Source organism: Falco peregrinus, chromosome 6 (genome assembly GCF_023634155.1).
Source record: "Falco peregrinus isolate bFalPer1 chromosome 6, bFalPer1.pri, whole genome shotgun sequence".
In the NCBI taxonomy this organism is placed as follows: Eukaryota; Metazoa; Chordata; class Aves; order Falconiformes; family Falconidae; genus Falco; species Falco peregrinus.
In genome coordinates, this window is record NC_073726.1 from 1,668,245 (window position 1) to 1,692,732 (window position 24,488).

The 24,488-nt window shown below is 40.6% G+C and overlaps 1 protein-coding gene across 1 annotated transcript in view; it reads right to left on the reverse strand.

The window, feature by feature from the left end:
• Positions 1-24,488, reverse strand: part of COG5 (component of oligomeric golgi complex 5) — a 183,336-nt gene that overhangs the window by 12,713 nt on the left and 146,135 nt on the right. Inside the window, exons 15-18 of the mRNA XM_055808013.1 lie at positions 12,017-12,127; positions 10,595-10,657; positions 9,697-9,800; positions 8,051-8,288 (exon numbers count right to left, since the gene is read on the reverse strand). Coding sequence (XP_055663988.1) covers positions 8,051-8,288; positions 9,697-9,800; positions 10,595-10,657; positions 12,017-12,127 — 516 coding nt within the window. The remainder of the gene's footprint in view (positions 1-8,050; positions 8,289-9,696; positions 9,801-10,594; positions 10,658-12,016; positions 12,128-24,488) is intronic.

Here is a 24,488-nt window from a genome sequence, read left to right on the forward strand (position 1 = left end):
CTGCCTTTTCGAACAAGAGCCAGCTTCTGCTTGGGTTTTTGCATCATTCATGTGAGACTAAATTTTGTCACCGGCTCTTCATTAACAGTGAGGACACAGAAGTGAGAAAGAGTAATTTTGCCTCCAGATCCCAGACTGAACATGAACCTTACATGGCAAACTTTCAGTTAGTATGCACACTAACACAAATACCACCACTCAAAATACCTCATTGGTAAAGTCATTTTAGCCAGGTTTGGATTAAGTCTTTACTTTTCGCGTTCCTGAGATGTCAGTCAACAGAGACACGCAAGTTTTATTCTCCACATACACTTTTTTGAATCCCCAACTTGAAAGACTGTTCAGACTTTGATTTTCACATAAAGCACAATTAAGCTAAGTTTCAAAGAACTACAGCTAAAATAAGTAACGTGATCAAAAACACCATACAATGCGATTCCCATTTAAGTAACGTTGCTGAATGAGTTCCTAAGTGTTTGTGATAAGACACTATTTACAGTCAAGTCTTTAATACTATTACTCTTTGCAGCTGTAGAATTTTCTCAGACAGAGCTGGCTGCCGGGCCACCAGCTTCACCGAGAGAGAACCTAACTATGCTGGGGTTCCAGCACAACCAAGAAAGATGGTGTGGTGAACTGCGATGCCGTAGCTCATCTAAAACCAGAAGAAATTAAATTAGCAATTAATGCAAATGAAGGCCATATACTTCAGGCACCCATCTTAAAAAGCAGGTGGCAGGATGGGAGTCATCTCAACATTTACAGGTTCTCTTCTTACTCAGTAAACAGCCACTCCTGGGGTGTGATGCATCTTTCCCCACAGGAGCCATCTAAAATAGGTCAGGTGGGTCACACTGTAGGACTATCCTCCTACACGACATGCAGACAAAGCTGGGAAAGCCAGAGGGCCAAACCCAGGCACTCACGCTTCCTCTACAGACCAGGAGAGGAGGGCACCTCTGAAAGGAGATGGGGCAAGCCCCACGGAGCTAGCCTACACAGTGCAAAGCTGCTCCCCGAGCCCACGAACCCTGGAATACATGCCCCACATCCAGCACTTCCAGGCCACTTGAAATCTGCATTTTATATTAAGCAGAAATTCACAGGAGCAAAAAGTGAATAAGAATCCAGGAAGCAGAAATAAGGATCTTTGTCTTCTGCTTTCAGACGAATGCTCCAGCCCTGGGTTGCAGCCTGGCTCCCTCCTGCCTGCCGCCCTTCTGGCCCCCAGATGATCTACTCCAGGCTATGAATTGGCTGCTTCTCTACGGCTGGGTGGGATCCCTGCCCCATCTCTCTGTAACCCTCGCAGCCTGAGGGCTAGGTCACCTCCTCCACACGCAGGCACGAGAGGTACCTGTTTCTCGGGCTGAAGAGCATGTACAAGCCAGCTTTGCCGCTCCTGGGCAAGCAGGCTACCCACCAGACAGCGCACAAGGCACGCAGACGGGAAGCCATCGTCCCCACGCCCGAGGAGGAGCCGTCAGCTGCAGTGCTGTGGGCTGGACCTGCTGGCACCAGGGAGCGAGGCTGAGCGTACGCTCCCAGGACAGGCAGGTTCTCCCTGGGGATTTCTGCAGTGAGGTGCTCCAACTCCAAACCGCCATGAAGCTTACAGCAAGCTCAGCATGCTGTTCCCCCAGATCCCCCAGGGCACGTCTGAGCATGTATGGGAGCCAGGAGGCTGGTCTGTTGCACAGGATCAGGAACAAGTAGCCAAAAAGCTGAGCTAATTAAGCAGGCTTTGCTGCAGCATGATAGCAAGAACCCTACAGACCCTGAAAAACAAATGGGAGAAAGACTGATTTCTCCAGAGCTTCTTTTCAGGCGTCAGTATTGGCTAGGGGCAGCTGGAAGTAAGTGATACCCTGCAGGAGCTGGTGTCCCAGCTCCGGTGGGAGCCGTGGGCTGTGAAGAACCAAGGAGAAGGGAATTCTTTTAGGTGCTTTACAGAATTTGATACAGGCTACAAACTGCCGGTCTGACTCGAGGAAACAGAGATGCATGGATGAAACTGTACTCATGAGGGGAAAGAAACCCCAGCACAGCAAAATATAATTTTGCTTAATAAGTTTCAAATGATTGTTCCACTCCTGAAACATAGTATGATGTAGTAAGACATAAGTGAAACTTTCTACAGCTTAACCAATTCCTTATTAAAACAAATCCAAATGATTTCTCTTGAACATACTTGGCAGTTCCCATAAATCAACATTTTTAGTCTTAAGTACTAAAGAATAAAATTTACTTTGGAAAATTCTATTACTTCATCCTCAACCTTTATTCACTGTAGGAAATTATTAGTATTGCTAGAACTAGATAGATTTAATGGCAGCAGATGGTTGATTCGTGAGGTACTAGTTGCCAAAGAAAAAAATTGTTTTTAAGCTTTGCAGCATACTATACCATCTCAAATTGACTCATGAAGAGTGGGAATGAGTGAAAACTAATGTGGTAAAAATGTACATAAACTACAGAAACTTTTTTTTAAAAATTTACAACACTAGTCTGCTATGTGTTATAACGCAGTCTCTCCAATAAAAACTGTACACTGTACTTTGCATAATAACCAAGATTGTTTTCTTCACTTGAATTTTAGCTATCTGTCCGAGCCCAATGATGCAGTGAGATGCCACAGCATCCTTCTGCTGTTACATTCCTTTCTGCAGGCCCTCTGTGCAGGGTTCTGTGTGTTTCCACTGAGCATCGTGCCAGCAGGAACCGTTGGCCCTGGAGCAAGTGCCGGGGAGGAATCGTTTCGGCTAAAGCAGCTGCTGGAATTGGGCAGAGGATTGGGCATACATCACTTCTTGGTTTTGCTACCTGTCATCACCTGAAGCTGCATCAGCTGTTGATTCATGCAGCATGTTTATACCGTAGCAGCTTTTGCTGTAATATATATCTATAGTTTCCGAAGCGTTTTGGTGAGCTTTTACAGGTCGGGTGAAGTTTTTGGCTGTCTGCAAGCCAGTATTTGCATCATATGCACAAGGCTTTTCAGACAGCCATGTCCTATGGGTGGACTTTACATATGAGAGGGTAAGTAGTATTTTTTTGTTTCTTTTCCAAATTTCTCTCCCAGAACTGCAAATTTGAAAATTCAGACATCCAGGTTAAATTCAGTGACAAATCAAGTGTCTGAGCAGTAATTTGCAACCACAGAGGGCTGGTTGACTAAAGTGAGATAATCCTTAGCACAGGATCCAGGAGAAGCAGTAGTAAGTGCACGTGCCTGCCGAAAAAGAAGGGGCAGCTAGAACACAAGGCCTAATGACTCTGCCTTGTTTCTTCTAACTTTTTTCAAAACCTATTGCTTTTCCATTATTTATTCATGTTATTTTGCTATGCTTTGCAGAACACAGTGGCAGACTCCTTCCCAGCATATGCTTCTCCTCAATAATTCTGGCTCTCTAAGCCCAAGAAGGCTATATAATCTTTTCTTCTCCTATGACCCTGCCATAGCCCATGGCTAGGTGGTCAATTATCTGTTGAACTATTCACTGGCTAGCCATATTGTAAAAAATACATCACATGGCTAGCTTCTCTAATTGGATTATGTTCAGCAACCCAAGGGTGAAGTTAATACATAGTCTAGATAAAGATAATGCATATATATTGAAGAGTGCTTTGAAAAACCCCATGGTGAAGTTATTGTTTAGTGCCTATTGTGGTATTTTCAAGATCTCTCATTACTAAACAGCTGTTTATTCAGCTGGAAAATCTTAACATTAAATTTTTAGCAATTACATTTCCTCCTGGCCAAGATGAATTCCAAGTTTTTAAATGTTAACTCAAAATGCTTTTTTCTAGCCATTCACCAGGAGAGAATGCTTTAACAAGCAAGGGAGCAGAAGAGCTCTGAACTATTATATGCAAGAAGCTGGCTTTGAAGGGATACAGAATTTCATTTCTCCCCCATCCAGCAATTCCAAAATGACTGAAAGGATGTTTTTTAGGAAAAATGATAAAAAGCACTTTCACACTTGTATCATCATGTTTCGTAAAACGAGCAAATCTGTTTACATGTTTAAAAATCCAAACACCTAATATTCTTCCTTTTTTAATGCGACATATTGAATCAGGAAACCAGATTCTGACCATAGACTAACCAGCATAGAAACATTTCTTCTGCACTAGAATTTAGCATTGTCAACTTCCACAGTAAAAACATCTTTCTAGGAAAAATCAATAATAAATTATAAATATAAATAAATGTAAAAATAAATAAATTCTAAAAATAATTTCTTGATAAAAGACTTGAAGAGTTGGTGGTAGTGTTAACAATGCCCCATCAAAAGTGTTTGCACACAAAAAACCCCTGAAGAATGCCAAAAACCCCAAGTACAAATCACACCTTGATAAGAAATACATGAAGGTGTATGTGGAACAATACTAATTCAAACAGCACCAATAAAAATAGTTCATTCAACAAGGCTGAAAATAGTCATGACATAAGATGGGGTCCTTGGCACAGACAGTGGCTCTTGCCTTACACGTCACTCCAAACATACACCTGTACTACGAAAAGATGGGAAATCATGTCATGCCTTCATGCCACAAAGCATAAAGATTACCTAGTCTTTGCAATTTCTAGACTAGTTTATTTGAATGCACTTATGATTTGTATTTGCTGTTAATAAACTGCTGTCTTCCTGTATCAGCTTACAAACTTTATGTAGCAGACTACTAATTTCCATGCCAAATATTACTGTAGATGCCTCATTTCTTCTGAGTAAACTTCTCAATGGATTGTGCTTATATTTTGTGCAGTGTTTGCTGCATTGTCCAGCACTTCCACCGGGTTTTAGGAACGCCTGAACTACAAGTCACTAATCCCAAAATGTGCCTAAGTGTAAGTGCTGTAACAACTCTGAATACCAAGCAACTTAAAATGTCCTTTGGAGAAGAACTGCTCCTCTCCAGAAACATAAATTTTGCAAAAACATCGGGGCTTGTTTGCCTCCAGGATAACATTTTTTTCCGACTGACTAGTACTGAATTAAAAAGTGAAATTTGGTATTACATACATGAATACTGAATTATGTTCACCTTAAAAATACAAAACCAAATGAAAACAATTTGATCCAGGAATTTATAGGAGTGAACTGAAAAGAAATCTTGTGCAATTGCCTGCATAAAAACTGAGAGTGAGAAAAGAGGTGAATCCAGCCTGTAGACTGGAAATATTTCAAACAACAAGAGTCCCAAGGAACAGCACAGTATGGGATAATAACCTTGCAGCACTGCAGGCATTTTCTAGGGCTTAGAGATGCTACTGCATTCCTGTAAGCACTGATCTTCATGAAATCATATTAATGATATTCAGGCATAATGCAAGCCTATCATACCTCTGTTTACAGCTGTCACACTAGCACACACCTAGTCTGACTGCTGAAATACCGGTAATGCACAACAAAAAAAAAATGCAATACTGGCACTGAAGATAAGACAGAATTCAACAGAATCACAGCAGTAATTCCTAACTATATAAGTAGCTGAGCCTTACTCAAGAAAATTGGCTGTTGTGCACCTCACTGAACCTGGTTCTCAATGCAGAGAACTTGAAGCCTCAGTTTTTCCCCTTCTGTGTAGACAGTTGTTGTCTTGAGCACCGCAAAAATTTTCAGATATGACTCTCAGCCAAAGCTGTTCCACTGAGTATGAGGCAGCTGTAACTCTAACTCTGAGTGCCCTGAAAGTAATGTGCACAAACACGTGAGGTACCCAAAATCTGATGCATGGAAGATTATTTGACTTACTGCATGTGTGTTTAGAATAGAACCTCAAATTAACCAAAGCTTCTGGACAGTTTTCTACCCAAATCTTGCTTGCAAATAACACCAAAACACCAAATTAAGCAGGAACATGTAACCCTTTTCGAGCACAGAAAATTCAAAATGACTCTACAAGACAGAGCACAAGTAAAAACAGTTTATAAACAAACGTCCTCCTCCACACACAGTCTTTCCAGGCAGATCCTTTCCTTCGGGTTTGGCTTTAGTCCAACAATGCAGTGCCTTTCTGGGACTGAAAAAACCTCTGCACATAGCATTCATGGCCATTTGGAAAAGTTTATCCTTCCCATCAAGCCAGTGGCCCAACCAAATACCTGCTCCCTGCTCTCCTCAGCCCAAAGCAGCTGCAACCTCCCCTTCTCTTTGGAAGAATCAAGTCTTTTCCTTGACAAAGCTGTGTGCCACAGGAATGGGAGCACAGAAGTGAAATGAGTCCTGTTCAGGATTACAGCTGCATTTCAGTAAATGTGCCCAGGACTCCTGGTCAGGTCGGAGCAACTACAACCTCCCCAGTGGGGCTACCAGGAGCTGGCATCACTGGCATGTGCCCAAAACCCACCAGGTTTTTGGGAGGGGCAGAGACACCCCAGAAAAAATAGATACAAGGCAGCCTCCATGTTCAAAATGCTTCAGTCTGTTTTCTGTCATCACAAGCAAGAAGATACAGTGTCCGGGCCATTCTGGACACTACAGCCCCTGTGCAGCCTGGGAGACCCCAAGGAGCTCTGTGCAAAGATGCTCAAAGGCACAGTGAGCACTGAGGTGGCTGTATGGGGCTGGCTGGACCCAGAAAGTTCCTGTCTTAAGCCCATTTTTAAACAAGCCAAAAAAATATGGTGTAATGTGAAGATGAGAAAAACACAAGGCAGCACCCAGCCACAGCAACAGTTGAAGGCAGGAGACAAGAACAAACTCAAAACCTATCTTTTTTTCTTCCACAGTACAAAAGAAGAGAAATCAGAACATTCATCTTCACACAGTTGTCCATCCAGGAGTTATACTCAGCACAATGTGGAAGAACATGCAAATCCCCCTACATTTAAATGAAAACATACCTTCATTTTTCACTTAAAAGGCAGCCAGTGTCAGAATGAGAAAAATGTTTTAAAAAGATAAATGAGTGATATTTTTAGTATCATTATAATAGGTGCTTAGATCAGATGAGATATTTCCTAAATTTATATGACTTGCTTTAGTACTGCAGCATAAATTACAAAAATTATCTATATTTCTTCCAGAAGAGGAGTCAAGTGTCCTTTTTTCCCCTCCAGTTTCATGCCATTGTCTTCAAAACAGAGAAGGGAATGGAACCTTCTCACTGAAAGCAACTGAAAGCTTCCCCTTAATGTCTGTGGTTAAAGGCTGATTTGATACTTTTGAGCAATGAATAAAAAAATCTTTACTCAGGAGTATGTAACTCACAGGCAAATGATACAAAGCAGCCACAAGCAGGAGCAGAGATGGCAGTGATTCCTCCCTTGCTGCCTTCTTCTCCCACCTCAGTTACCAGCCAAAAGCAGCACTTGGTATGCAGACAGCTAATTCCCATTTCCACCAGGATAACAATAATTGGGACCCTCAGACCGATCTAGTGGATGCCTGTATTCTTTGGCAAGTTAATAATACGGTGTTACTATTGACAAATTAAATTTGAATACAACAGATAATGCAGACTGGTAGTGGGTATTAATCATGCAATTTGTTTTGTGTTTTAGTCCAGTGTAAGAGCTAGGTAAAACTGGGAGGCAAGTTAGTCAATCAGGTCATGAAGAGAATCCCACAAGAAAACCGCTCTTCCGTTACCAAAAGGGCAGTTCTTCCACAAGATATTGGTATTTCTTTAGCTTGTCTCCTACAGTGCAAGGCAGCTGAGTTAGCAATTAACTACTGCGGGCACTGTGATATATAAAGCGATTAAGAAAGCGACACGCCATTTCATTAGAAGAGAGAGAAAGAATGAAGTGAATTAATGGTGGCAAATGATGGATGTTCCAAAGAGGTTAGACAAGTGAGATAAAATGTCAATGAATTTAAATGCAACAGTCACTTGACAGGAAGCTATCAGACCCCCCTGAATGTGCCTTACGGTGGTGACAAAGGATCTTCAACTACTTAGCAGATGCATTTCTCAGGATACAGTATCTCATCAGAGGGGATGTTTAGAACTGGAATGCACCAATCTCTACAACCAACTGCTCATACTTTGATAGGGACAAAAGTTAACAGTAAAAAGCATAAATCAGTATAAAGGGTACCTGTGCAAAATCTGCTGCAAGCCGCATCTTCCCACCTTCACCAAGGGGCCTTATTAGACTGGCATTGCGAATGAAAAGTTCAATTGCTCTTTGAGCCATGGCTTCAGTGTTATCAAAGACAAAGTCAAAACACTCAAAATGTCTGAAGTAGTCGCTCATGACTCTTGCTATAAAACCCTGTAGTTCTTTCATGTACAGAGAACAAGGGACATCTGGTTTTCCTGAGCCGGATAATGATCTGAAAAAAAAGAGAGAAAAGAAAAAAGAAATGGGGACAGCTAAATTCATCTTTAAAACACAACCAAAACCCACTGGATTCTTTTTAATTTCTTTCCCCACCCCACGAAGTCACGGCATGGATTTCCATGCGAAGAGACTCATTTCTACTCAAAATAAAAGAGCATGTAGCACTCTCTGAAACTGTAGTCAGAAAGAATCTCTTATCAGCCATTCCCATCCTAACAAGATAAAGGTAATCACCCCAGTCCTACCCAACTTGCAGAGCCTCCACCAGTTTGGAGCCAAAACCTCAAATCCAGCCCCTAAATTTAAATGTCCCAGTTGTTGATTTGAAACTCTAGTAATGGATCAGAAAGTACATGCACATATCGCAGGGTTAGTAGTTTAGCCTATCTCAAACCTGTTCTATGTATACAATTAGCTTCTTAGATTCCTCCAAAACCAGAATTGTAACGTCAATCTAATTATCACAGAAGCAGAACAGAAGCTACAGGGCATAGAAATCCATCACCTTTCTCTTTCTTTGGATCAGTCAGGCAAAAGAGCTTTTCCAGACTCAGGAAGGCTATCTAACAAAACTTAGCCTTTGGCTGGAATCAGTTTATCCACCCAGAGAAGTATTTTTGCTGGTAGTGGCAGAAGAAAGATGGAGAGCATAAAATATTGTTTAAAAAGAAAAGTAAAAAGGAAAACTTCAAACACCTCTGAAAATAAACTATTTTCAGTGAATTTCCAAGGCAGAAAACAGGACATCTGATGATGATATAAGCAATGTCAGAACAGAGAGAACCAACAAAATAACACTCAGGAAGGAAGTCTCAATTATAGATTGGACTCAAGATCTTTGCAGATAAAGAATACTGGAAATTTTAACTAAAATGCTATGGAAAAATAGCATAATACACTAAATCTGAGCTTTCAATAAAAACAAATTTTTGAACCATTTCATATTCGATAATACTTTAGAAAGATTTCTGGGTAATTTTGAATCACAGGTTACATACTTTGTTTTGAGAAACAAGAATACTGACAGTTCTGAAGACTGTCTCCCCCAGAAAAATAAGTTTTGAAAGGAAAAGGCATTTTTTAAGCACAATAATGGCCTCTGCTTGGCTTTATTTTTCTATTTAAAATGAATTTTATTCAACAGATATGCAAAAAAAAAAAAAAAAACCCACCCAAAAACCAGAAACCCCCCAAAAAAGTGAGGAAGACAGATGCTACCTGATCAATTTGTTTCAATAGATAGGTGTGATCCTGCTTTCTGTGTTCACTGACCATAAAGCATTGCCTTTTCCTCAACCAAATGCTCTTGCTCCAAGGACACTGTGGCAATAATAATCTATTATGCATATGCAGGATGTCTTACTAAAGCAATGTTAAACTTAAAAAATATTTCTAGTTACCCAGAAAAATCTTCCTGGTGCATAGTGATGATAATAGCTTCTACTGAATCTCCTACAGAGTTCAGTAACGGTTGAACAGCACTACCCATCAGATCATGGACTGCCTAAAACAGAATAAGAAAAAAAGACAGAAGTAAGGAAACAAAGAAGCATTTGCATTTTGACACCTCAAAAATACCTTGACAAACAGTTCATTTCAACAGTGCTTTCTGCATTAGGAACTGCTAAATAGAAGGTCAAAAACCTAAGATAACACCTCTCTTTAATTGATTTTACCAGTAAAGTACAGAAATAAGGCTGTTTACTACTTCGGTGTAAAGCCTTCCTTCAAAAAGACGCACAACTATCTGGCACTCCCAGTTTGTACACGTACATGTTGTGTGTACACACTCTGTTCAGCCATTCACTCCCCAGACACACAAGCTGCCCTTTGTTCCTCTGCACACAACCTCCCAGATCTGCACCGCAGGAGGGATGTGGATAGCTGTCACCCACAGAGCGCTGCACGGCCATCCACATCACCCCACAGAAAAGCACCATGTAGCATAGAAATTACAATTTTATGTGTGTGGCTAGGGGGTAAGGGGATGATGAAGGATCCAGTTATTGCTGTGTAAATGCTGCAGAGAAAGAAATTTATTTTCACAGTCATATGACATCTGGGTTCCAACCATTACAAGAGTATTCTTGAATACAAATGCTACTCAAGCAGTGATTTGGCACACACAATATATATATAGCTACAGATACAACAAAATATATCTTTCAGAATATTTGTGTACCTTTGACTAACACATACTGGCACAAAATAATACCTAGGAAAATAAGTGCCCATTTTAAGCATAACAAACAAAGCAAAGCTCAGCCCCACCCCTGCAGTACACGGACATTCAATTACCTTTAAGGCAGTTGTGACTGTTTGCTCAGCAGCTGCTGGAAACGAGCTCTGATTGGTAATGACCTAAAAATGTTAAGGTAATTTTTAATCATCAACATTCAACAAATTATTAGAATCCATAGTATTTAATTTCATTTAGAACTATACTAAGTTATCCTTAGTAATGGGTGGTTTACATAGGTACAGATAACTATCAAATGTGTTTTATACAGAAAGACTTTCCAACGCACCAGTATCAGTCCTTTGCTCTCAAATTCCCTATGGACTCTGCTTCTGTCTTGGCAAAGAAATGATTCAGTTGAGTTCAGCTGAAATTTAGCTCAAGGTTTAACGGAATCAGAATAAAAATAAGTGGTGTACCCCCCAACTGCTAAGTATAGAATTTATGGAGAGCTATATAAGCAGCTCTATGGCATATATTTGAAAGAATTGTTCTTTCTCAGTATTATGACTGCTATAATACTACATGTTAAATAGCTGTTTATATACAGCTACAGTGACATTAGAACTGAAAGTCAAGGAACAATCTGAAGGAATATTCTACTGATTTCCTTACGGTTACGAACATGCTGCACAATAGTATTTTTAAGCCAGATAAGTACTGAACTCAAAGACTGAATCATACCAGATCTCCCTCCAACACTAAGGCACATGAGGTTCATTACTAAATACATCAGAGAAAGCAGACTTAAAAGTTGATCTACCATCTGTTTGCAAATTCCAAACAAATTTTATAGGATTTTTAGTATTTTTTAACATTCTTTAAACATACCCACAGTCAGAATACTCGGGATCTTTTTTCTAATGAGGCTAGGATTTAAACACAATTAACTACAACTTCCAGTATAGCTGTTTGTTTTAATTTACAGAGACTGTGTAACCATTGGCATCACTAAGCCAGTAAACTGGAATTACTCGTAACTGTGCTTAGTCCTGAAAACTCTTCCAGGCCAGACTTTGGTCACAGCCAAAATGTATGGAGGTATCTGTGAGGTGCTGCTTTTCTTGATTTCACCCTTTACCTTCCCCTTTTCAGTCTTCTGAGAAAGGTAAGCTTGGGCTGGGACAGATGCAGACAAGGGCTATCAGGCTGACCAGTACAAAGCCAGAGCTTACTTGGTAAGAAAAAACAGAAAAGAGTTTGTTCAGTTGTTTAGGCTCACAAAACAAGGCTGTGAGATGTGATTATTCTCCATAAACACATCTTTCACTTCTCTTCTAATATTGACAATTTGTCACATAGCAGTGCTTACCAGGGCCAGCCAAGTCCCAGAGTTGTACAAATGCACAGCATGGTGCAGCCCTTAACCCAAAACTGGGCTGTATTTGTCAGAGTTCTCATCAGCTAATGGCAGAATATAGTTACAATACAGCAACAAAGTTGACATTATGGCAAGAAGAGAAATACCAGAGGAAGCCTACCTTCAGAACTGATTGGTGCAGTTTGTACAGCGAGTTAACTACAGCTACATTCCTCCTCTGTCCCTCTGTGAGGGGTCCGATCACCTGGCTGGCATCTCCTTGAGTAGACAGCTGCAGTGATTGCGGAAATGGTTAAAACAGTGGCAACTCTTTAAACGGTGCATCACCACAATTTTCTAGTTAACTTAGACCACAGCAGAAAGCCATAGGTCTTCAGGACCAATGTTCTTCCATTTAACAATTTATCTTGATTCCTATGATTTCCATCTCCAGATAATGCCATGAGAGACTGCTGTCTTGGACAGTGCTCAGACCCAGATCTCTTGGAGATACCTAGTCCCAGCATAACTTCAGCTGTTGTCATCTATGAGTCAGGTGAAGTCACCTACCTGAGGATGCAGTACAAACTAGCACCAGCAGAACTGAAAAAAGTATGTTTTTCTGTATAGCCCCAGTCCTTACTCCTGACAACCATTCAAGCCTCTCCTTAAAGACTCTGTTTCTTCAAATACATGACTTATAGCTTTGGACATATTAGTGGCTTGTAAATAAACAGAAAAACAGAACTGCAAGGACCAAAACTGCTAGTCCTGTCATTAAAAAGAGTTCTATCCATGAATCTTTCAGCAAAAATTAAAAAATCATGTCTTCATATTTAAACTCCACGAAGCATGCATTTTTTATCATCACCACAGAAACCAAAGTTCCAGGGTGATACATAAATAGCAATTAGCTATAGAACAGTCCCATAAGGATACCACAGCATATGTTTATAATTTAAAATAAAATAAATTGTAATTGGGAAACAAACAGAAATATTCTCGTGCACCAAAAGCTGCAGAAATACAAAGAACTGACAAAAGGCTATGTGAATTCTAGAAGTATGTCTAAATATTACAGCAAGAATAGCTATTAATAGAAGGCTATACTGAGATATAATTATCTGACTAGTTATCTATATTTCAGGATACAAAATTATCCTCCAGGAAACTCCAGAAGATGCCTAGCTCCGCAAGTCTCTCAGTAAAAATATATTCAACTCATTGAATAAGTCATCAAGGGACTTTCATGAAGCATGTCTTTAAACACAGTTGTAGGTCCTACAGAAAGCTCCTAAACTAAAACTGAATATACACTAACAATTGTTTAAGAACAGAAGAAACAAATTAACATGTTATGGGAAGCAGTGAATCTTTCCTGGGGAAAGTCTACTCCTGTAGTTCCCATAGCTTCCACTCTGCATAAACACAGACAACATGCAAGCAAAGTCATCTAGTATTTGCCAGCACTACCGATAATGAAGTTTTAGACAAGTTCTTGCAAGCACACAGGAACTCAAACTTATTCACAGCACTATGCTGACAATATCAGTTCATTTCCCTTTCTTCATATCCCAAATAATCCCTTCAAATGTAGGGATTATTTCAGGATAAATAGGCTTCTGAGGCTTTGCGGAGGGAAAAATCTTTTCCAATGTTATCTTCAATTATTTGACATCAGAATGACTAGCTGACAAATATATCATCTCAGCATCTTCCTGCCTTCCTGATGAGAACAGCCACATGGGTTACGTACCTCTGTTTCCTTCCTGATATTTCTATTTGACACACCTGACTCGTATAAAGAATTCTGCTTCTCACACTTACAGCTTTACAAATTAATAACAAAACAGCTGTGCAGAGAAACACCCTGTCCACCCAGCTGACCACCCTCCCAGACCTCAATAACCCTTTTTTCCCCCCACCTTGTTTAAGTACTCTATATTCTGTTGGGAGTTTGGACATTTACAACTATCAAACATAAAAGACCCTAAAGACAACAGTAAAATTTTATATCATAGTCACTTAAATTTCTGTTTCTCAGAGTCTATTGTAAAGGTTTCAAATTTTTTTTTTTCTTAGACATTACGAAATCATTAGATCGTGTCTCTTCTGCTGGTGAAAAAGCTAAACGGGTAAGTACAACCACCAGCAAGTACAAACATAACTCTTCTGCAGCAACAAGCAACTCTCGCCGTCAGCAACAGTGCACCACAGCTTCACAGGCAAAGTCTAAAAATGCCTACAAGCAACCAATCTTCCTAAAAATGTTTACCGTAACAAATTCCCTTAAATTAATCAGTTTGAACGTAGACAGCTAGGTATGTTGATCCCTTGTGTATCTTAAAATAAAATCACTGGTCTAAAACAGAGGCTTGGAAAACTTGACTCTTGTAGCTAGCAGTAGGAACTGGGCAGCCCAGGGCGCCCTGGACTGCTTCTCCTGAAGGAGCGCCATGGGAACACCTGGCACCCACCTGGGTAGGTTTGCCCTACCATCTACAGCTGAAGTCTCAGGCCGTCGTTCCTGTCTCTTGCTGTCACCACAACGACTTCTGTGACCTTGCCTTGAGGCAAGAAGGTTCTGCATGGACTGTCCAACATGGTTCATGTACGTATACTTTGTCACTGGCACGTATCTGGATTTCAGGTAGTTCATCATTATTCTAAAACTCCAATGCCTCAGACTGAATTGTTGACACCTCTAATACCAATGGTAAAATCATGCATCCAGGTAGGAAAATGCCATCACTGTGTCACCAACAAACCATGGACCATTGACTTCAGACACAAACCATCCCGCAATTTATTTTCCATCCTACCAGGTTCTATCAATGATTCACATTCATCACTCTCATTTATACAGCAAGTACTTTTGAAGTTCTGTGCTGGGCACAGTTTATGCATTTAAGCCCAGCAGTAACATAACTCTTCCTCTGTTATCTACCCACCGCGGACTGCACTGTGTAAACAGGTTAAGTCAAATATGTGTGAAGCTAGCCACATCCACTCAGCTGAAAGAAACAGTCCAAGGGCCTTCTTTTTGATGAGGGCACCACAGACAAATCCTGATGTCTTTTTAAGCAGTTAGATTTATCCAGAAATGCAGAAGGTCAGGAGGGTGGATTTCTGCTAAGCAGAAATAGGGAGGACAGAAGGGGTGACTTCATCCCAAATCAGAATCTATTTTGGGAAAGAAACAACTAAAAGACAAAGCATAGCTGAACGACCAAATCCCATGTCCAGGGAACCATCAGTCACCCTGGGAGTTAAGTCGGGCTCCAGTCTTCTAGCTGGTAAGAAGAAAAGAAACCATGCTGAAGTCAGACCTGAATGAGCAGTAACAACAAAGACTGCAACTGTTGCACTTTTCTGTATCTGTTCTTAAGCACAGCAATCGATTTCTTAAGCTCTTCACTTCCGTTGGGTAAACCGTTTCTGCTTTTACCTCAAAGCCTGTCTACTACTTACAGCAATTTCATGGGCACTAGCAAAAGCACAGGCATCCTATTCCCCAGCAAATGGCAGTTCTGCAGTGGGTAACATGTCATGTTGCCCTTTGCCAACATGGGCTACCAGCACATTGGTAACATGAGAAGCTAGTGAGGAAGAGGGGAGCGAGGCAGAGACATCTCCTACCAGCAAATATTAGCCAGGATTTTTGTCTCATGCATCCAGGCACTAGGACAAGGGCTGTGTCTTGCAGTCTCAAGAATGTGAACACGGGCTTCCATCCCACGCAGTATTTCAAGAAAACTCAAAGGGCAGCTGTTAACTAAAATGAGAAAGAAACACTGTAGGTATTCCCTTTCTGATACGTGTGTTAGGACATTCTCTAAGGTAGGAGGCTGAAATTTGCAGGTTCAATCTGCAGCAATAGCTGGAGGAAGCTACCTAGAAGTTTGGTTTTTTTAAATCCCATTGAGAACTAGGTAGTACATTGGGTAGTTTATTTAACCAGAAAGGATACTTGCAGAATCTGATACACAAAAAATGTGTCACGAAGAGGAACAAGCTGACTGAAGGCCACCTGGCTTGCTTCAGCCTGACATAGTGGGGAAACTGTAAGCCATGACTGCCACTGTGCTATCAACAAATTCAGAAGTCCTTCTGGAAAATAATTTATTTTAGTTTATATACCTCAGTACACTACTGTGGTTACACTGCTTCACCTGCAGGGACTGGAGGTGTCTCGTATTGGGTCCATCAATTGCCCAATGCGGAAAGTTTCAGGAATGATTCGCCTGGCGACATGCAGGAAACCACAAAGTAGAGAATGATATGCAGGAGCAACAGGAGTGAATCGAGCTCTCCCGAGGGGCAGGTGGATGCAGAGTGAGCCAAGAGCTTATAGGTAAAGATTAAGGGGCAGGCCAAGATGGGGGCACTGCTGTGGGTGTTCGCTACAGGCCACCTGATCTGGAAGAGGAAGTCAACCAGTCGCAAGGCTCACGGTCACAGGCCCTGGTTCTCACGGGGGACTTCAACCACCCTGACACCTCCTGGGAAGACAACACAGCCAGGCTCATGCAGCCCAGGAGGTTCCTGCACAGCGCTGATGACAACTTTTTGACGCAGGTGATGGAGGAGCCAACGAAGCAAGGTCTGCTGCTGGCCCTTGGACTCACAAACGAAGAAGGACTGGCTGGGGATGTGAAGGCTGGGGGCAGCCTCGGCTGCGTGACCACGAGCTGGTGGAGTTCAGGATCCTGCGTGGAGGAAGCAGGGCAACATGTAGGATTGCAGCCCTGGACTTCAGGAGAGCTAACTTTGGCCTCCTCAAGGACCTATTTGGAGGAATCCCATGGGTTAGGGACTTACGTAGGGGGATCCAAGAGAGAGTGGGCTAATATTCAAGCATCGCCTTCTCCAAGCTCAAGAGGTGCATCCCCATGAGTAAGAAATTGAGGATAGGGGGCGGGAGGCTTGCATGGATGCGCAAGGAGCTTCTAGCAAAACTCAATCAGGAGAAGAAAGTTTACGGGATGTGGAAAAAGGGATGGGCCCCTTGGGAGGAATATAAAAACATTGTCAGAACATGCAGGGAGGCAATGAGGAAGACTAAGGTCCACTTGGAATTGAATCTGGTGAGGTAATTCAAAGACAGCAAGAAGGGATTCTGTAAGTACATCAGCAGGAAAAGGATGATGAGGGAAAACGTGGACCTGCTGCTGAATGAGGTGGGTGCCCTGGTGACAAAGGACACAGAGAAGGCAGAGTTACCAAATGCCTTCTTTGCTTCAGTCTTTACCCCAAGGCTGGCCCTCAGGTTTCCCACACCTGAGCAAGAGACAAAGTTTAGAGAAAGGAAGACTTTCCCCTGGTCGAAGAGGATCACATTAAGAGATCACTTAATCAAACCTGACACCCACAAATCCACGGGCCCCGATGGGATGCACCCCCAAATGCTGAGGGAGCTGGCAGATGTTGTTGCTAAGCCTCTCTCCATCATCTTTGAAAGGCCATGGAGAACAGGAGAGGTGCCTGAGGACTGGAAGAAAGACAGTGTTACTCCAGTCTTCAAAATGGGCAAGAAAGAGGACCCAGGAAACCACTGGCTGGTCAGTCTCACCTCCATCCCTGGAAAGGTGATGGAACAGCTCACCCTGGAGGTCATCTCTATGTGTGTGGATGCCAGAGAGTTGAGCAGAGAGGAACCCATGAAGTTCCACAAAGGCAAGTGCAAGGTCCTGCACCTGGGGAGGAACAACCCCATGCACCAGTACAGGCTGGGGCTGACCTGCTGGAAGGCAGCTCTGCGGAGAAGGACCTGGGAGCCCTGGTGGGCAGCAAGTTGCCCATGGGCCAGCAGCATGCCCTGGTGGCCAAGGAGGCCAATGAGACCCTGGGGGGCATCGGGAGGAGCGTGGCCAGCAGGTCGAGGGAGGTTCCTCTGCCTCTGTGCTCTGCCTGGTGAGGCTGCACCTGGAGTGCTGTGTCCAGTGCTGGGCTCCCCAGTTCCAGAGAGACAGGGAACTACTGGAGAGGGTCAGCGCGGGGCTGCAAAGAGGATGAGGGAACTGGTGCATCTCCCTTCTGAGGGAAGGCTGAGAGAGCTGGGACTGTTTAGCCCGGAGAAGAGAAGACTGAGAGGGGATCTTACCAATGCGTGCAAATATCTCAAGGTTTGAGCGTCAAGAGGACGGGGCCAGGCTCTTTTCAGCAGTGCCCTGTGACAGGACAAGGGGCAACGGGCACAAACTGCAGCACAAGGAGTTCCACCTAAATATGAGGAAAAACTTCTTTACCCTGAGGGTGACCAAACACTGGCACAGGCTGCCCAGAGGCTGTGGAGTCTCCTTGTCTGGACATACTCAAAACCCACCTGCACACGATTCTGTGCAACCCGCTCTGGGTGAAGTTGCTTTAGCAGGGGTTGGACCAGATGATCTCCAGAGGTCCCTTCCAGCTCTGACCATTCTGTGATTATGTGAATAAGCACTTAACTACTGAGTAGTTCATCTAGCCTATTTTAGAGACCCTGCTTTAGGGAGAGAGTAAATGCAGCCTGCACGCACCTATCTCCCCCACTAACTGTGAAGGGAATCTAAAGCAGTACCGCAGATACATACAGATAGCTGCCTAAGTCACGTCAGATGAAATCTTACACTAAAAATGTATTTGCACCCCTTTGCATAGACCTGCTTTGGAAATGTGTCTTGGAAATAACTAGATCAAGTGTTCTGGATTTTACACTTTTCTATGTTTAATACCTAAGAACAGACGTATAATTTGACAGTGTGGATTTGATCTCACATGTTGAGACATGTGCTATGATCAGATTGCTTTGGGTTTAAATCCTTGTTTTCACCATGAGGCAATGAATGTAGAATTTAGATCAGGATGTGGATCAAATCATCCATTCTCCCTTGGGTTACAAAAAAATGCTAATTGAGTTTGTCTTTTTCTTGTAGAAAAGCTCAGACTATCAATGCAATTTTTTCCTATAATTCGTTTAGTGTTTCAAAGTGACTAACTTCCTTTCTTTCAACAGGTGTCAGCTCAGAAGAGACACTTTTGTGAGCCTGTTCGCTACCTTTCGCTTCACAGACTAAACACTATGTGACAAAGCTCAGTTTCACAGTAACTAACTAATATCTTGTGTGCATCCTTATTGACAGTTTTGAAAAGCTCCATTTATTTGATTTCTCTACTCTAAAACTGCCTCAGCAAACCCACTCTCTAAAGAGCAGGAAACAGCATCATAATTTAGAAGGAGTACAGAGAAGATCTTCAATCAAAATAAGACAAAAGTAGTGCCTCTCAACAAAGCTTTTGATCTAAGTCTAGGATCACGAGACTAATGTGTTTTGATAGCACAAGTTGAACTCCAATTGTCAAGCTGACATTTTCAAGAATAAATACATTCCTAATAGAGGCAGCTGATGTGGCCATACCGGTGGCAGAAGGCAATCAATCCATCTGGTACTTGGCCTCCTGCCTGATCATAACAACTTGTTATAAAGCACAGGCTCCATTTACACAGTTTCTGAGTCAATAGGGCTTGACCCTGGGATTTCTCCCATAAGCTACAAATAATCAGGATGATTTACTATTAGGTTTAATGTTTTCCATACAGCAGCAGAAGCCTTTTACAATCTTTTTCCATCTAAAAACCACAAAAGTTCACTAGAAACAGTTTGCTACTTTCTGTAACAATACGACACCGTCTAATAGAAAGACATAACGGTCTGAAGTCCACTAGCTATGCCACCTAATATATTAGCTACTTAGAGAATTTGCAGAACGAAGAGACATAATTTAGAGGTTTGAAGTGTAGCATTTGAATGAATGTGTCGGGGCAAATAAGGTCCTTGACTGATGAGGATAAATTAAAATGAACGTCCTGCTTTGAAAAAAAAATCAACTGAAATTTAAGAATAAATCATAAAATAAGAATTTATCTTCTTGGAATGAGTTCTGATTTTTCAAAGGAGAACTATTTCAAGACATGAAGAAAAGAGTAAGCTGTGAGTTCAGGCAATAACTTAAAATGTACACAAAAGAAATCATATTGCACCCTCAGGACATTCTTTTAGTTTCCAGAATATCTTTTTTTTTTTAACCTTCCTCAGAAAAATGAAAATTTTATATTCTAGGAATACAGAAAAGGAGCTCTATGGTGAATGCATTCAAAATCTTATAGAAAACACAACTGTTATTTTGGAAAGAAAATATTTGAAGACATTAAGTCCTTGACCAAGAAAAGACCACCAAACACCATGCTCAAAGTACTCATGCTAGAACAGCAGCAATCATCAAACCATTCCCTCAGGGCTATTTCTGTTTTGTTTTGTGGGTTTTTTTTACTTCTTGAATATTTTCAAGAGCAGAAGAAATGGAAGAAAACCAGCAAATGGTCTTTCCGTAACAGAAAAGACAGGATTTATCTCTTAAGTCTTTGAATTATCTGAGAAGAAAAGCACTGTACAAATAATCGAAAGTGAGTAGTGGTTCATGGTCCTTAAATAACGAGATGCTTTAAAACAACTCTGCTATCAGACAGGACCCAAAACCTTTAAGGAAGCTCAAGATAATCTTAAACCTGAAGCACTTAGAATAATTTCTCAGCTTCCCAAAATTACGTGCCTTGTACTTGGCATTTTTTTCAGGCTCAGGTTTATCCAACTAGCCCAAGTCTGAGGAGGATTTCAAGGACCCTGTGTGTTGATCCCAGTACCTCTGACTGTAACAGTTTACTGAATTTTTCATGCTTGCCAAATTAATGACTGAATGATTAATCATATTTTTAATGTCAAAAATGTATGTATGAGCTTTGTATTGTCCAAGCCTCGTTAAGAGTAGTTCCAAAACTGCAACATTCCATACCACATCAACATATATTTAACCAAATCTATTTCTGAATCACAGAATTTAATTTTGCATGAAATAACTTAGAGCTTACTATAACAAAATACTGTAAGGATTGTGCAAACTTGCTCTTTTTCTACCTGTTAGCAAAATTACATGCTATATCTACAGAAGCCTTTTAACTACTTTCCCAGAAAGATAAAATGAAGTACAGATTACTCTCAGAACCAGCCATTTATGCTTGGATGATTTCTTCTGGAGTTTAGCCAGTATCTCTTAAAAAAAAAAAAAAAAATCACACATTTGTTACGTGAGTCACGATCTAACCAGCAAAAGGCAACATGAGAATGAAGAAAATGTTTCATGAAGTTATTTTTTAATGCAACTTTCTCCTCTAGATTTTTAATTCAATTTTTACAAGTTTAAATGCTTTAAGTGACTTAGCAGCTAGACATTTCTAAGTATTCTCTGACCAACATAAGTAGCTTCCTAATGACTGTTTTAACAAAACTCTTCTGATATTTCCATAAAAAAAATTACAAAACCTGAGCTGACTTCTGATTATTTTTAAATTAGACCTACTGCCATCTTTAGCTTTTATTACTGTACAGTGAAATAGTAATTATTCTGAAATTATTTTAGTATATAATAGCCTCCCACATATTCTATTTAAATACCTATTAATGAATTCCTTTAATGTGCCAAACATTGAATCCATCTTTTTGGGTTCTCTCATTTAAATAGCATAGATACAAGTTTTTCAATAACAGTAACACCATGTCTTCAAGGTAGCGGTATAATACAATTAATTCACGTATCTCAAAAAGAGCGCGGAAAATAAAATCTTTCACATTACTTACACCATTGTAACTGACCCATTATTTACAGAAAACCTTTCCCGAAGTGTCATTTCACTACTGTTCTTGATGATTTGTGAGCTTATTACATTTCATTCTTCCATCCAAAGTTCACAATATTCGACATTTAGACAGGAGGACTAGATACATTTCCCTGGAACTGTCAGACAAATCTCATTGTTGGAATATGTCCTGAATAGCGATTCACCTGCAAATGAAAGCTCACAATTCAATATAACACCACCTAATATGAGACACTGATTAATTCTTTTAAGATCACATAATAAAAAAGGTGAACAGAAATTCACTTTATGTCATTACAATGAGAATTCATCATGTTTTTCAATTCAAAAGCATCACAGGCCTCATAAATTTGCTGGAGTTTAAATCTGGTGCCAAAACTCCAGTGCACGAACAGTATTTTGCCTTCACTGGAAGAATCTGATTCCAGGAAATCTTTTCTCCCTCCTTCTCCACCTTGTTCTCCCCTACTTTGCTGAATTATTCAGCTAGTTAAATCTAGCTATGTCAGAGAAGATGATGGGTGGACAAAAAGCCAACACAGATAGCCCAAACCACATAGTTATGTCAGTAAACATCTGTTTTCTTGCTAGTATAGCATATTTCATTTGGGGAACTTGCATAAATTAAAGAAGCAAACAAAGGTTTCGGTTGGAGTAACGTTCATTTCTCCTCAGGAATACATATGACTGAAGCCATCACAAGAAATGCTTTCCTCCATAAATGAGGTCTTAATTTTTTTAATCTCCCTAAGAAGAAACCATAATTATAGCCCTCCTAGATCAACATCTTTCATTCTTGCAACATTACAGATACTTTTCCTTGCATTTCTGCTTTTCTTAACAACTTCACTGACCGAGCCAAGAACTTCCAATATAGTCTCTGGATCAGTTAAATACACTTAGCCTTTTAGATTCTGGACAAAAACCATGCCATTCATATTGCTTACCATCTAAATAACCCACTGAAAACAGCTTATTTAGATCTTCATTCCCCTAATCAAGCATGACAGACACTTTCTCTTCTACAAATCACATTACAAAAATTCTTTGTAAAGACGCTGCCTTTCTCAGCTCAGAGTTTAAGCTGAATTAATTGTTGTTTTTCTATTCCACCTGGCATTCCAGCATTTTCCTTCCTCATTCTCTTTATTGCAACAAGGTTTACAAACCAAGAAGAAGCATTCATAAATTAGAGATTTTTTTTAAACAGTAAAAATAAAAACCAAGATCACAGCATGTTTCATTGTAATCTCAGGAAGAGAGATCCTGAAGATTTGTGAAGCCATGGCATCACAGAATTACACTTTCAAAGCTACATCACCAAAACCAAACAGCAGACTATTTTCTACGGACCATCATATACCAGGTGCACCATGAACCCACAAAGAAAGAAATCATGAAAAAAAAAAATATCAACACTCATCTGCCACAATATCACAAATAGTTATGATGACTGAATGGATGTGCAGAAAGTTGAGATCTATTTTAAACCTCAGTAATTACAAACTAGTTTTTAAACATATGCAAAGGAAAGGATCAGCTTTTTTTGCAGGAAATTTGAGAGATAAAAATAAATTTTCTAGCATGGTGTGAGAAGAATATGGTTTGTTTTCTCACAGTCTGACTCCTTAAACTCAAAAAAATCTCCCAAATAATCTATTCCAAGCCATTCTAAATGGCTAGCTAGTGGACCAGACATATTTGATAGGCAGAGATTAATCTGAATATCTAATGAAAGTGGAAAATTGAAAATTATTATGGGTAACTGCAAAAGATGAAGCCACCTGAGCAGCATAAAAGAACACAACAGTAGCCAAGGATGCAAGTAAGCAGAATTTGGAATCTTGCACCTTGAAATCACAAGTTCAAATATAAAGTGGCTTGAAAGATAATGAGAGATAAATGGTTTGTCTCAGTTTCAATCCTAGTGGAAAATGGGCACTTATTAAAATCTTCATCATGTGTATCACTGACTGACAATTTTCTTTGAAGCCTCAGGAAGGAGACCTGTGATTGAAAAGTCTAAGAAGAGAAATTGATCTTCAAAAATGACTCCTATACAGTAGAGAGAGAGCACACTGGCAGGATAATGTACTGAGCCATACAAGTTTTGTGGGCAATACCAAAAATAATTTAAGAACAACTGCAGCAGAGCTGACTTTCCATTGTATATATTTTTAAGCTAATCTTACATAATGCATTTGGTGCTGATGGGCATTACAAAGATGAGTGCTCTAAATATATCTGAACATGACAGACAGATGATGCTCCTCAGCCTCTATCTCCATCCATTACATTCACTAAAAATAGAATATCAAATTACAGACAGGGTTGGTTGCACTGGCATCCAGAAAGGTGTCATCTGAGTTGGCTCAAAGAATTATTTGGCTATCTGAAGAAATTGCTGAACTCTTGAAAAGAGTTAATATCCAAGAGTTTCCTTGCACACATCCAGCAGTATTTGGAGTTGCCAACTGGCCACAACACCACAGATAACTGTGCTCTTTTCAAGTACTAAAACTCTGGTAGAAACACCAAATGTTATTTGAAAATGAGTCAAGTATGGCTGACAAGCATTACAGATAGAAAAACATGTTTAGGAAAACGTATCTTTTGAAGCTCTGGCAATCTAAGAAAATCTTAAAACCAAAAGCAATGTTACTATAGAAGAAATCAGCATCTCCTAACTTTTGCCTTAGAGATTTACTTACATCAGAAGTAAGAAAGTATGAATTCCAGTTGCAAGAAAAAAATTACCCCAATCTGTCAGCATTTTAAGCTTCCTCTTGAACAGATTTTGCATACCACTCTCATTCAGTCTCATTCACATATTGGCTACACCCATAGCAGTAAATTCAACCGTGCCAGGATTAAACAGGTTCCTGGATCTGGCACGTGACCATCTGTACCCCTAAACTGTTAGCACAGTCACCAGCAAGTTTTGGCCAACAACTAGTTTCCC